At 30.1% G+C, this 13,484-nt stretch overlaps 1 protein-coding gene across 1 annotated transcript; it reads left to right on the forward strand.

The window, feature by feature from the left end:
- The first annotated feature begins 1,469 nt into the window (after nucleotides 1-1,469).
- Nucleotides 1,470-6,685, forward strand: LOC131603697 (COP1-interactive protein 1-like). The gene is made up of 3 exons (XM_058876113.1): nucleotides 1,470-1,621; nucleotides 3,135-3,314; nucleotides 4,038-6,685. The coding sequence occupies exons 2-3, from the start codon at nucleotides 3,224-3,226 to the stop codon at nucleotides 6,644-6,646; spliced, it is 2,700 nt and encodes an 899-aa protein (XP_058732096.1). The 5' UTR covers nucleotides 1,470-1,621; nucleotides 3,135-3,223; the 3' UTR covers nucleotides 6,647-6,685.
- The last annotated feature ends 6,799 nt before the right edge of the window (nucleotides 6,686-13,484 follow it).

The raw sequence follows: 13,484 nt of genomic DNA on the forward strand, positions 1-13,484 counted from the left end.
ACAAAAATCTTATATACAAAATCACAAACTAATCTTGTACTGTCCAAAAAAAACATGTATATGTGTGTGTTCCCGATGCAAGGGCAGGAGGACTCAGAGGTCCTAGAAGATACATTACGCGTTTAAGAATGAGGAGTAGCCCACGACAATGAGTAGTTATGTACGGTGGTTTTTGAGGCTGTTTTAGGGACCATCTCACGTGAGGTGGGAGAACCTGCTGTTGGCCAGCGCTGCTAGATCATAGGAGAGTGGTTGGAGTGACATTGCTAGAGTTACTCAGAGTGGAGTGCTCTCTTGAGTGATGTCCGAATGGGTGCAAGTAGTAAGTGTTACTTGAGAGATGTATATTCTTCTTAGCAAAACTAACTCTCTAACATTTGATACAGGTTAGGTCCATTAGGCGTGAATCGTAGACACAATCTCACCTAATGAGATACCAAGTCCTTCAGAGACTGTAATTACGTAATCCGACCGAGGAGGTGTTGAGTCTTTTAGATAGAACGTTAGTTTTATAGGCAAAATTTCTATCGAGCCGTCTAGCAAGACTTCAACATGCATAAAAACTAACGCCTTACAAAAGTTCAACAAAACCGTTAATTTTAATATTTCTCTTTAACACATCAAATAATTTTTTATTGATATTAAATTTTATAGAAATGATCTATACGATACTAGCTTTCAATTTAATGATGAATTTTATTATACAAATATGCTATAAAGAGTTATCAAAGGTGTCGAGTTATTAAGTTTGACACATTAGTGTAATTTGATCTTACCCTTCAATTAATTAACAAAGAATTGACAATTATAATTTTTTAAAACTATTATCAATATAAATTATTTTTAAGAACTAATATCAATATAAATTATATTTTACTATTATTATTATTAGGGTTAATAGTAATTTACCCCTGTAATATGAGTGTGTTTCGGTTTATCCCACCGTTGCTAAAGGCAGCTTTTGACAACAGTTTTATTGAAAAAACTGTTGCCAAAAGGTAGGAGAAAAAAAAACAAAATTCGCTAACATTTATTAACCCTTATTATTATTATTATTATTATTATTATTATTATTATTATTAATAAGAATTAATCATTGATATAACTGTTTGATTGTGCCTTATTAGCTGCTTTCATTAAACTTATAAAAAAACAAATGTATAGAGCTACAACATTTTTTAAAACATTTAAAATTTTGTTATACGTGAAACTATTGAGCTATTAAGTGAACGTAATATACGATAAATAAAAGAATTTCATTAAAAAAATATAATAAGAGATTAAAAATGAAAATAGAAAGAAATTAGAGATGATTTGTACTTTCCACATTCACTTTCAGAAAAACAAAAAATCGCTGCGTTTCAAATCTGTTGTCTCATTCGCGAGATGTTACCGAAGGGCATCGAATCGTAAGAATTCCAATCTTGAAGGGCATTTTGTTCCAAAGAAATGCCAATTGTTACCTCATCACACTCAAATCACAAGGGGACAGGCACGACAATAATTATATTCTCTTCCTAATTATTATCATTCAGATTCGTTTTTTTATTCTTTTACTTTTATTTTTTTAGGTTTTCTTAATCAAATCGGTTCGGTAAATGTGAAGAAGTTACATTTTCAGGTATTTACTGTATTTTTTCACATATTAGGTCAAAAATACAGAAATTCTATCAGATCTATTAAATTGAAAATTGATCTGTAATGCTTAATCTTCATCCGAGGATTAAAATTGTTATTAAAATCGGAATCATCAATGTAACAAAATTTTGTTCTACATAAAATGAATTAATTAATGTGCTGCTTTTTCTGTATTTCCCTTCGATGTTCTTGATTTTTTAGACGTGAATTTAATTATACGGTGAAAAAAATTGATTTTGTAATATTAGTTCTCTCTAAATGTGAGTTGTAGAAAAATGATTTATGTTTGGATAAATTTAGGCGGAAATGAGATGAACACCTAAAAGTTAGGTTTAGATTCAAAATTACATATCATAATTTCAAATAGAATTAATTAAAGAAAGCAAAGTCAATTCTACTTGAGAGCAACCAAATATGTAAAAATCAATTTTAGATATTTAAAATAAATTTTAAGTGCTCCAACCGTAAAACAAAACAGATATTAAGCCCATCTTTAATAACACGATGAATCACTGTTGTCGCATGTTTAAGGGTTTTTTCAGCCTTATTTTGAGAAGCTGGTTTGTATAGCTTCTGTCCCATCGTGATTTTTTACCATGATTTTTAAGTTTTTCAAAAACACTTATTAGTTCTTAATTGTTCCACTTTATGGCTTTTTAATTACTGTCCCCTTGACCTGCTTTGTGTATGATATTAGATTTTTTGGATGCTCATTAAGTGAAGTTTGAATGGAATGCACAGGTCTCTTTCTGTTTGAAAAATGACAGTTTGTTTAATAAATAAAGAAAAGAACAAATGATAAAGAGTTATTAAAAGCTTATCTTTATGTAAAGGATTTGAACATGGGAATTTAAGATCCTGTTTTTTCAAATTTGTAAATGAATAAATGTGAGAAGTTGACATGTGCTTAAACATAAGCCAGACAAACCCACCATCGTGGATAAACAATTATACGGCTGCTGTTTGCATGCAGTGGGTCAGGGCATGATGCAAACCTTGTCAACATCTCAGTACTTTTTTTTTTAAAAATAAATTGGAAAGATAATTAGTTTACATGATTCATAGAGTTAAAATTAGATAATTAGATTATTCTATGCACCAACACTTATAACATCATCTTTATAAAAGAAAGTTGTTAAAAAAAATCAGTTGCTTTTGAAAACCTTGAATTCTTGTGGTTTAAGATACTGCTTTGGATACTCTTTTAAAAATCAGTTGCTTTGGATACTCTTTCAAAAATTTGTAATATGTGTCTGATGACCTATGTAGCACCGACACTTCTGAAAAAAGTGTGTCTATGTTTGTGTCGATATCAGACACTTGCACCAACACTTCTGATTACATTTAATTTGTTCATTTTTTCAAATTATTATCGGTGTCACCATGGTCGTGTTTGAGGGTGTCCGTGCTTCATAGCTGCAGACTTACAATGGCATGTACATAGATGCATTATTTCAAAATGGCCTTTGGTATTTATATCCATTTCTCAATTTCAGGATTCCTAATCATTTGTGGAGACAAGGGACAGTTCCTTAATCAGGATTGCCTTCCAAATGTAGCATTGCTTGTACTTCAGTTGTAAAAGATGATAAATTCCCATTCAATGGAATCATTCAAGATCGTTGACGGTCTGATTGATCCCAAAAATGCTGAAGAACTCAAAAGGACCAAATCAGGTGTAGATTTTCGCTTATATAAGCTTTCATACGCATGTATGCCACATGAATTCTGGAACACTCTATTGACCTATAAGATTGCTAACAGACCAATCCTTTTGCTTCAGAATAGGAATGAATGATTGATTACTTAAAACCTTTGCTTCATACTTGTCAATGGCTGCTAGAGTGTTCATAAGAGTACTTAAAACTTTTATGGGCTCATTAAGGGAAAGAAGCGACTTAACTTTCATATATAAGGATTGTTACTTGTAGAACAAGCAACTTGTCCTTATGAATAAATAAATAAACCTATGTAGGGAGAGATCGAAAATGGGGTAACTTTGAGATCCAATTGACTTCTTAAGAATTGAACTATTGAAGTGTAAAGGGGATAATGTTGCATAATGAGCTATGAAGCACGGACACCAGACGCCACACCGACACTGACACTCTGACATATGTCAACACTGGTAATTGTTTGAAAAAAATGAATAAATTGAACATAATCATAAGTGTCGTGTCCGTGTCAGACACAGACACGCCTTTTTTTCCGAGGTGTTTGTGCTATAGAGATAATGAGACCTACTTAAGTTAAGCAATCCAATTGGTAATGTTTTTACTAATATTGTTGTAGTTAAGAAATCTTAACGCTTATATTTGTAGTTTTTGCACTTCGCATTTTATTTTGAAATATTTGGGCTTTATTAATGAAAATGTATCATGATTTCCCATTCTATGCAGATATTGAGACCAAAATCACAAAAATCCAGAAGCTCATCAAGAATGATAACCAAAGCAAAACAGCTACAAACTCGAGACGTTCTAAAAAAGAAACAGAACTTATGGGACTAACCGAGGACTTGTACAAGCAGTACCAGTCACTTTATGCACAGTATGATAATGTTATCGGGAAAGTGGTTTCTCCGAAGAAAAACAAGGCTTCAACGTCTAATTCATCTGACTCAGAATCTGAGTACTTTTCCTCCGAGGAAGTAGATGGTATTAATAAGAGAAGGTCAGAGAAAGAAAAAAGTATTTTATCTGACACGGTTACGCAGGAACCTGATAGAGGTGATGATAGTAATGAGGTGAAGGATCCTAACGAAAATATTGACAATACAAATGAAGTTCTTAAGACTGAAGCATCGGTTGAGACAACGGTTGAGGCAACAGAATGTGAAAGACAATTAAATTCACTAATGGAAGAGATGAGGAGCCTGAGTAACGATAAAACGAATCTAGAACTTCAAAATGATAGCCAAGCAAATGAAGTTAAAGAGCTAAGCATAAAGAATACTGAGCTACAGAACCATGTCACGGAACTTGAATCGTTGTTGAAAGAGAAACAAGGCGCAGTATCTGACCTGGAGGCGAAACTCATTAACAGCGAGGAACAAGCAAAGTCCAACATTGTAAAATTGATGGCACAAGTCAATGAGCTTATACTCGAGACCAAGTCTCTAACGATTCTGAAATATGAGATGGAAGAAAAAATAAAATGCAATAAAAATGAAGCGTCTGTTGAAAGAGAGGAGTTGATGGAGAAGGTTAATGGTATGCAGCAAAAGTTAGATTCTCTAGAGAATCTGAACAAAGAATTAGAAACTCAGATGGAAGGAAAATGCGATAAAAATGAAATATCTGTTGAAAGAGATGAGTTGATGGAGAATCTTAACCGTATGCAGCAAAAATTAGATTCTCTAGAGAATCTGAACAAAGAATTAGAAATTCAAAAAGACGAGTTGATGGAGAAGCGTAACAGTATGCAGCAAAAATTAGATTCTCTAGAGAATTTGAACAAAGAATTAGAAACTCAAAGAGAGGAGTTGATGAAGAAGCGTAACGGTATGCATCAAAAATTAGATTCTCTAGAGAATCTGACCAAAGAATTAGAAACTCAAAGAGAGGAGTTGATGGAGAAGCTTAACAGTATGCAGCAAAAATTAGATTCTCAAGAGAATCTGAACAAAGAATTAGAAACTCAGATGGAAGTAAAAGGGGAAGAAATATTGCAGTACCTAACTCAGATGGAAAATTTGAAGGAGAAATTGGCCGAAACAAAATCACTAGAACGGACTATGATGGAAGAGAAAGTAGGTTTTCTTGCGGTGTTAAAGGAGATGGAACTCGAATTGGAAACTCAAAGCAACCAGAAAATTGACGTGGAAGAACAGTTAAGAGATACAACTTATGAGCTTAAACATACGATGAATGAAAACAAGGCCTTGCAGGACAGAAACGATGAACTGAAAGCAGCGATGACACAAAGAGGGGAAGAGATAACGAATTTTTTGTTGGAAAATGATAGTGATGAAAATGGAGCTTCTATGGAGATCATGGCTTTAAGAGCTCAAATTAATGATATGAGGCTTGAGTTGGACAGTATGTATGAACTGAAAAGCAAGTTAGAGCTCCAAAATGAACGAAACCAGAACGAATATGCAGAAAGCCTAGCAAAGATGGAAAACTTGAACGCAAAGTTGGCAGCCCAGATAGCTGATCAAGAGAATACCATAAAGGATCACACATCAACCATTGACCGAATAAAAGAGGAGCAAAAACAAACTGTAATCACTTCGAATAAGTTCAATTTGAATCTGAAGACGGCAGAGAAAAAAATGGAAGAATTGGCAGAAAAGTTGAGGAAGAAAATGGAAGACAATATCCGATTATTGCACCAGAGGATCCACGTGGCAGAACAACTGAACAACGAAAACAAAAACAGTTGCAAATTAACAAATATGAGGTACGAGAAAGAGAACAAGACTCTTGGAGAGAAAGTTGCTATTTATGAAGATGAACTAAGAAGGCTTAAAGAAGATTCTAGGGAAGCAGCACCCTCCTCACCAGTGGTTGATCAAATTAAGTTTGAATTTGAGGCTGCTCTAAACGGATTAGACGTAGCAACTGCAAAACTCGAGGAACACAGAGAATGCATCATGAGCAGTGTGTCTAAAATGCTGAGTGAAGTTCAGTTAGCTAAGGGTTGGATAAAGAAAATGAACGCGGAAATGAAACAATTGAAAGACAATGTGGATAGTCTTACGGAGTTACTGAGTGAAAAAGAAGAGCAGGAATTGCTTTTGCGAGACAAGGTATGGAATTTAGAAGCCACAGTGAGCAAAGAAGGAGGAGAGAGACTGAACTTGACAAATGCAGTGCACCAGCTTGAAAAGAAAGTGGTGAAATTGGAGAAGAATCTGAAAGAGAAAGACGAGGATTTAGACAGCCTCGGAGAGAAAAAGAGGGAAGCGATAAGACAACTATGTTTGGTTGTTGAGTTTCATCGCGACCGTTGTAACTATCTTGTGAATTTGGTCTCAAATATGAGAAATAATAAGAAGACATGAAACTTTTTTTCTTTTTTGTTTATTGTACATGGAGCTATTGGAGGCCAATAGTCCACAATTTTGTAAAATTGAAAATTTTTTCATCCTATTATTAATTCTTTTAACTTTAAAAATTGTCTGTAGTTAACAGTTGTTAGACTATCTCTTTTATTTGTCAGTTTTTTTTCTTTCTAATTTTAGACCTCTTAGTTGTACAAGAGAAGTTCTTCTCTTTTGTAAAATCTTAGCTGGAAAAAGAAAATTTCAAGTCACACATAATTTGTTTGTTGAGAAGTTTATTGCTGAATTAGATGAACAAACTTGTAAATGTAATTTTTGGGACTTAGTAAGAATTCCTTGTAGACATGCTAAACTTGTACTATGTTTGAAATTTATACATTTGTAGTTGTAATTATAGGACTTAGTAGGACCTATAATTTTTGGGACTTAGTTGGTAATTGTGAAGTACAATTTGTTACCAAACTTGTATGTTTACTATCATTTGTTTCTTTTACTTCGGTTGTTACATTCTCTTTAAGACCATTCCCTTTATTTAGCACATTATTTTTGTTTGGATTAGGAAGTTTGTAGGTTTTTTGTTTGGATTAGGAAGTTTGTAGGTTCTTCCATTATATTCGTATACCAAACACCTCTTGCACCTATGTGTAGTGCTTGATCTCTTCTAGTTTTGTTGGCTTCCCTCACCAAGTTCCTTTCTCAATTATTATGGCCTACCAGACCCACGTTTGTAATTATGGAATAATATGCCAGGGTATTCAAAACTTGGTCCCATATTATGACCATTTGTTAGGCTTATAATTTCATAAGAACAATCATTATATGATTGCTTGTGATAATACCTATGGACATAACTTTGAGGGTTTTCATACATGCCCAACTTGTCGTATCTTTTATTTCATGTTATGCATAATTTGTATGTTAAGAAGTTTATTGTTTACTCAATCATCTCCTTCTACAGTTTAAACTTAAAAAAAAAAAGCCTTATAAAATAGACTTATGTATATGAGGAGCATATCAAGTGAGAACATTTTTTAATGAGAGATGACAGAAATAAATATCAACCATTTGATTCATCAAGAGAGAGAATGTTAATACATTAATGTGATTATTAATTTCTCTCTCTTGATGAATTCAATGGTTGATATTTATTCCTCTCATCTCTCATGAAAAAATGCTCTCACTTGATATGTTCCCTATGTATATGAGGTCCATTTGTTATTGATTTTAAAAAATGTTTGTTTTTTTTTTATAATTTTTAAAATTGATTTTTATAAGAACTTTTTAAAAACAGTAAAAATTATTTCAAAATTATTTTTTATAAAGTAAAAAAATTACTTTGATGTAGAATTTTTAACGCACCGTTTTACGCTCAAAATTGGATATATGAAGCTGTCATAATACAATTTTTAATCCTAAGATCCCACTTCATTTGCATTAACTCCAAAAGAGTTTGATCATCATCATCATTATTCATCTCATCTAAAGATCCTCGTGCATCATTACTAACCTCAAAATATCAGAGATATGTGTTTGCTTGTTTACTTCTTTCACAAGATAGGTATGTTGGATCAAGGAGCTCAAGTAATCAGGATTTTTGTGGCTCTCAAAGTGACTCAATCTTCTCATATGATCAAGTGATTTCCCTCATCCATTATCCAAGTCCAAATGTGCTCAATTCAAAATGATCAACTTTCAAATTCATCTGATGCACAAATTAGGATTTTTGACCTAATTCATTGGAGTGTTGACTTTTTGGTCAAAGCATTATCTCTTGACTTGAAACATGATTCAAGGTCCTTAAGTAATTCATTATAGTCCACTCATATGATTCAATTGACTATAGAAGTTTGATTCTTTACGAAGTGATTAAAATTTGATTAAATATAAACTTCAATTTGAAAACCCTAAGCCATATATGATCTTAACTTGAAATTGATGTCATGCCTTGGAGTTTACACTTGTTTATAGCATGTTAATTTCTTAGGGTTTTTCTCATGTTAATTTCTTAAGGTGTTACCATGAACAAATGTTTGTTTTGATCTTGCCATGTTTATACACTTGATATATCTTGATATGATCCCTTTATTTGATGATTGTCTATACTCATTTAATGTTTACATTTATTTAGACCACATGTGTACATATTTGTTTGATATACATATTCCACGATGATGTATGTATGCTTTGTATGAGATTTATTTGTCTTGGTCACTTAATATTCATGTTGATTGATTGATCACATGTTCATATTCTTTGACCATACTTTACTTGACTCCATGATTCATCCATATATTTGGGTGAGTACTTGTCTACCATAATACCATGTTTAACTTTGCTTTGTCTTATTATGTATTATCATCACTTTATATTTGACATGTTCATGCTTATCCATGAGATTACTATGGTCATATACACATGTTCATACACACTCGTATGTCCATATATACTTAATGTGATTAAGATCTTGATACTTGACTTTATTGAGGTATATCTTTTCTTTTTACTAGGTCATAATATTTATACTTACCTCAAGTTTACTTTTGAATATATTGACCTTTTTGTTTGATTAACACTTATCTATATTTGAGTCACATTGATGATTCTTTTAGAATTTCCCTTTGATATTGTCATATTCATGTGATTAATTGACTTGGTTTATAATTAACATATTTTGACTTTGTTATCATATCTCATACATATTACTTGAGATACTTTATCTGGATGTTTGCTTGAGATGCCCATGCTCGCTTGGTTCCCCATTGATGTTGCTTGTGTCTCCAATCCAAAGGAATGAGATATTATTGATTAAAATTATCAAGGTACACACCTCTTTTACTTCATTTACCTTTGCTTTGTATTTTTAAAACTTAGCACCCAAACCATTGCTTTGCATTTCTAAAGCTTAACCTATTTTAAACATATTTTGTATTTCTAAAACCTAGCATTTTAAACTCATTGCTTTGCATTTCTAAAGCTTGACCTTTTTTCAAATATGTTTTGTATTTCTAAAATCTAGCATTTCAAACCCATTGCTTTGTATTTCTAAAGCTTGACCTTTTTTCAAATATGCTTTGTATTTCTAAAACCTAGCATTTCAAACTCTTGCTTTTCATTTCTAAAGCTTAGTCTCCTTTTAAAACTTGCTCTGCATTTCTAAAACTTAGCAATTCAAAAGCATACTCTATAATTCTAAAATTTAGCACCCAAAAATGTTTTGCCACTTTAGCCTCTTTTTTTTCTTTTAAGGGGGACTACAAATGCTCTGACTTCCCTATTGCACTTAAGGGGTATATAGATACAAAATGCGATGTCTTGCCCAACTTAATAAAACTTTTTTCTCCCCCACCAACTATTTTCACAAACAAGTATATCAATAATAAAATCTAATACATATTTCAAAGAGGTTTCTATAGAGTACTATAGATACATAGGGTGCTAATATATAGCTTTTTTTTGTATGACCAGCCTCCGAACCTAAGAACTTTGTTTATTTTATTAATTTTGATTTAAAAATTAATTTGGATTTTACTTCGTTCTTTTCCCATTTCCTTTGAAACAATAAAGTGTGGTGACGACTTTCACTAAAATACGAGTTAAGTCAATCAATGACTTAGTTTCAATTTTTCACCACTACTTAAGCGTGTAAATAAATAGAGGATAATTCAATAGAAAAAATTGATAACATATGACTTATTGAATCTTAAACGAAACATTTGATATCATATTAAAAATAAGATCTTGCTAACGTATGTCCTCAAGACATTCTTTAAACATACTAAATAAATAAAATATTTTTTATAAAAATTAATATTTCAATTTTCAATGCATACATTACACGCATTTTTAAAAAAATTTACCACTTTAATAAGTCTGAGAGTGTTCTAAAGACACTGTTAGCATTTCCTTTAAAAATATAATTAAATCTATTTTTTTAAATAAAATTGCTTTATAGAATGTAAATACATAGGAATTTATATATTGACCATTACTATATACAGTCTGGGTAAAAATACTTTATAGAATCGGTATTCTAAACAATAACAAATACAAAAACACTAAAAGGTTCTAAATGATGACAATAATTGACCACGTGACCTATAATTGCCGGCACGGGGAAGCAGTTTGGTTACAGACACATGAAAAAGCCGCAGCTGGAGACAGATCATCAAATACAAGATGCTAAAAAGGGATCTTCGTGGCATCCTATTATGCACCTTTCTGCCAATTTTGTTTCTTCCTAATTCTGCTACTTTTTCCATATGTCACCACGTTTAAACAATACCAGTTGCTCTGTCTCACAATATTTTTGCATCTAACGTTAATTACAACGTAGTGGTATAATTTAAAGTGTATAATTTTTATGCTAATTTCTTTTTTACACAACACTCACATGTACTATTATTTTAGATGTAGATAAAATAAAAGTTATTATCTCCGGTCTCATTTATAAGAAAATATTCACTTTTTAGATATATTGAATAAATAATGTATCTGAACAATATATTGTCAAGATACATTATTTATTTAATGTATTATAAGAAAATATTCACTTTTTAGATATATTGAATAAATAATGTATCTGAACAATATATTGTCAAGATACATTATTTATTTAATGTATCTAAAAAGTAAATATTTTCTTATAAATAGGACCAGAGGGAGTACATGATACTTAAGATTTGAATTACATTAAAATACATATATTTTACGGTAAAATTAAATACAAAATGCGTTTAATTTATTTTGTCTCTATTTTATCTATATACAACAATCAATTAAAAGTAGTTTTTTATATCTAAAAACGATTCAAAATTTTGAATTTTATTAATAAGTATGAAGTATTGATTTTTACTTATAAATTACTATAAATATTTAACAATTAATTTATGGAAAATTATATAAAAATTGAAGAAAATAAGAAATATTATTTGTATTTATTAATTGACTGGTAATTTAAATTTGAATAAATAAAATTTATATCAATAGAATTTTTTGATTGATATATAATAAAATAGAGTGGAGTATAAAGATACAGAGCTTTTAATTTTATTTTAATATTTTAATTATAATAATTATAAAACCACTTTACAATATATAGACACTAAATTATATGAAATATAGAATGAGATCTAATAAATTTTATTATGATTAGTTCCACTCCATTCATTCATTATTTGTATATTTAAATTAATAAATTATGATTATTTCATTCTGTTTTGTTACATGCTATTAATTTAAAGGAGATGTTAACTAGTGTCTCATAAGTATTCGTTGATAGTTTAAAATAGTATATTTAAAAAAAAAATATTTGTAGTCAATTCAAATCGACTGTTTTAAGAAATACAAAATATGTTTTATTAAATAATTATATTCAATGTATTAAAAGGTAAAATAATTAATTTATTTAAAAAACATTTTTTTATTTAGAATTTCAAATACTCATTAACTCTTGATTCAAACACAATATAAAATTTAAACGGATCTAGCCCTTTTAAAGATTTTTAATTGAATTTTTTAAACTTGAAAAAAGATGCGCATATATTATTTTATTTGTAATTATACTATTGATTTGTTTTTTTAAACCCTTGTGAGTATCTTTAATTTGCCACGGTATTAGCTAAAGTGGAGTTTCAATAGGTTGTAGGTGAGTAACTTGCAACATAAGGAACGGTTTTCAAAAGGAGTAGTTAATTAGATGACTTTATTCATTTAAACTCTTACCTATCATTTGTAGAGTTTAAAAATAGTGTACAAATTTATAAACTAATGTTTTACATACAATTAATAAAAAAAATTATATTTATTATGTCCTATTAATATTTTTTAAAATTAAGAGTTTAAAGGTAGTAGTGTAAACTAAGTTTACACATACAACTAATTAAAATTCTTACACTTACCATGTTATATTAATTTTTTTAGATTAAAATTATATTTTAATTGAATACATGGTTGTAATTAGTTGACAGTGTAAAAATATTTTACACTGTATATTTCTTTATTTTTAAAATTAATTGTATTTTTATACTGTCTGTGCATATTTTTTCTCATTTATAATGGTTTAGATCATTAATTTTTTTTTTCAATTTTACTTTTGCATACCGTTCATTGATCACTCTTTTTCTTAAGTTCATTAATTTGTAAATCAAGAAATTCAAATGATTTAGTATTACTGGGTCATCCTAAAGTTTAAGAATTACCGAATCTCACTCTTACTATTATGCAACAATGATCCAACACATCAAAGTCGTGTTACACAAAGCAGAAACCTCTTATACCTTTCGGCTAGACAATTAAGTTGTTGAATTATCCTCTTCCTAAGCAGAAAAACATTCTTGGGGCTGATGTTATAGACGTTTTCTTTTTAAAATTATAGTTTCTCCTTTTCTTTAGCTTTTTCACAAACAAAAAAAGTTTCAATCTACTTATAAACAAATCAACTTTACATTCTCTTGTGATAGTGTATGTATATGAAAGAGTTAAAAGATAAATAAATATAGAGTTTAATCGAGATATACAGAAATGTAAAATAGTTTTAGAGAAAAGGGGTGATGCACTGCCAGTGTAAAATATTTTGTTAAATATTTTTACACGGTCAACCAATCGTATCCAATTAAACAATTCTTTTATTTAAAAACAATTTTAATGATATGGAAGATATATCGATGAATTTTTATTGGATGATTGTGTAAAACTATTTTACACTGTCAGTGCACTACCTTTTAACTCATAGTTTTACATTGTCGTTCAATAAAAATATAATAATATGTCATGTCATACAATTAATTAAAAATTTCCATCTAATTTAACGAAATTCATAACCGTCATTCATTAATAATTT

The sequence above is a fragment of the Vicia villosa genome, linkage group LG5 (genome assembly GCF_029867415.1).
Source record: "Vicia villosa cultivar HV-30 ecotype Madison, WI linkage group LG5, Vvil1.0, whole genome shotgun sequence".
Classification (NCBI taxonomy): Eukaryota; Viridiplantae; Streptophyta; class Magnoliopsida; order Fabales; family Fabaceae; genus Vicia; species Vicia villosa.

Excerpts from the sequence above, each read along its gene's own strand:
- LOC131603697 (XM_058876113.1), top strand. The coding sequence starts at position 3,224 with ATGATAAATTCCCATTCAATGGAATCATTCAAGATCGTTGACGGTCTG. Across the intron at positions 3,315-4,037 it reads ACTCAAAAGGACCAAATCAG|ATATTGAGACCAAAATCACA; the intron begins GTGTAGATTTTC and ends CATTCTATGCAG.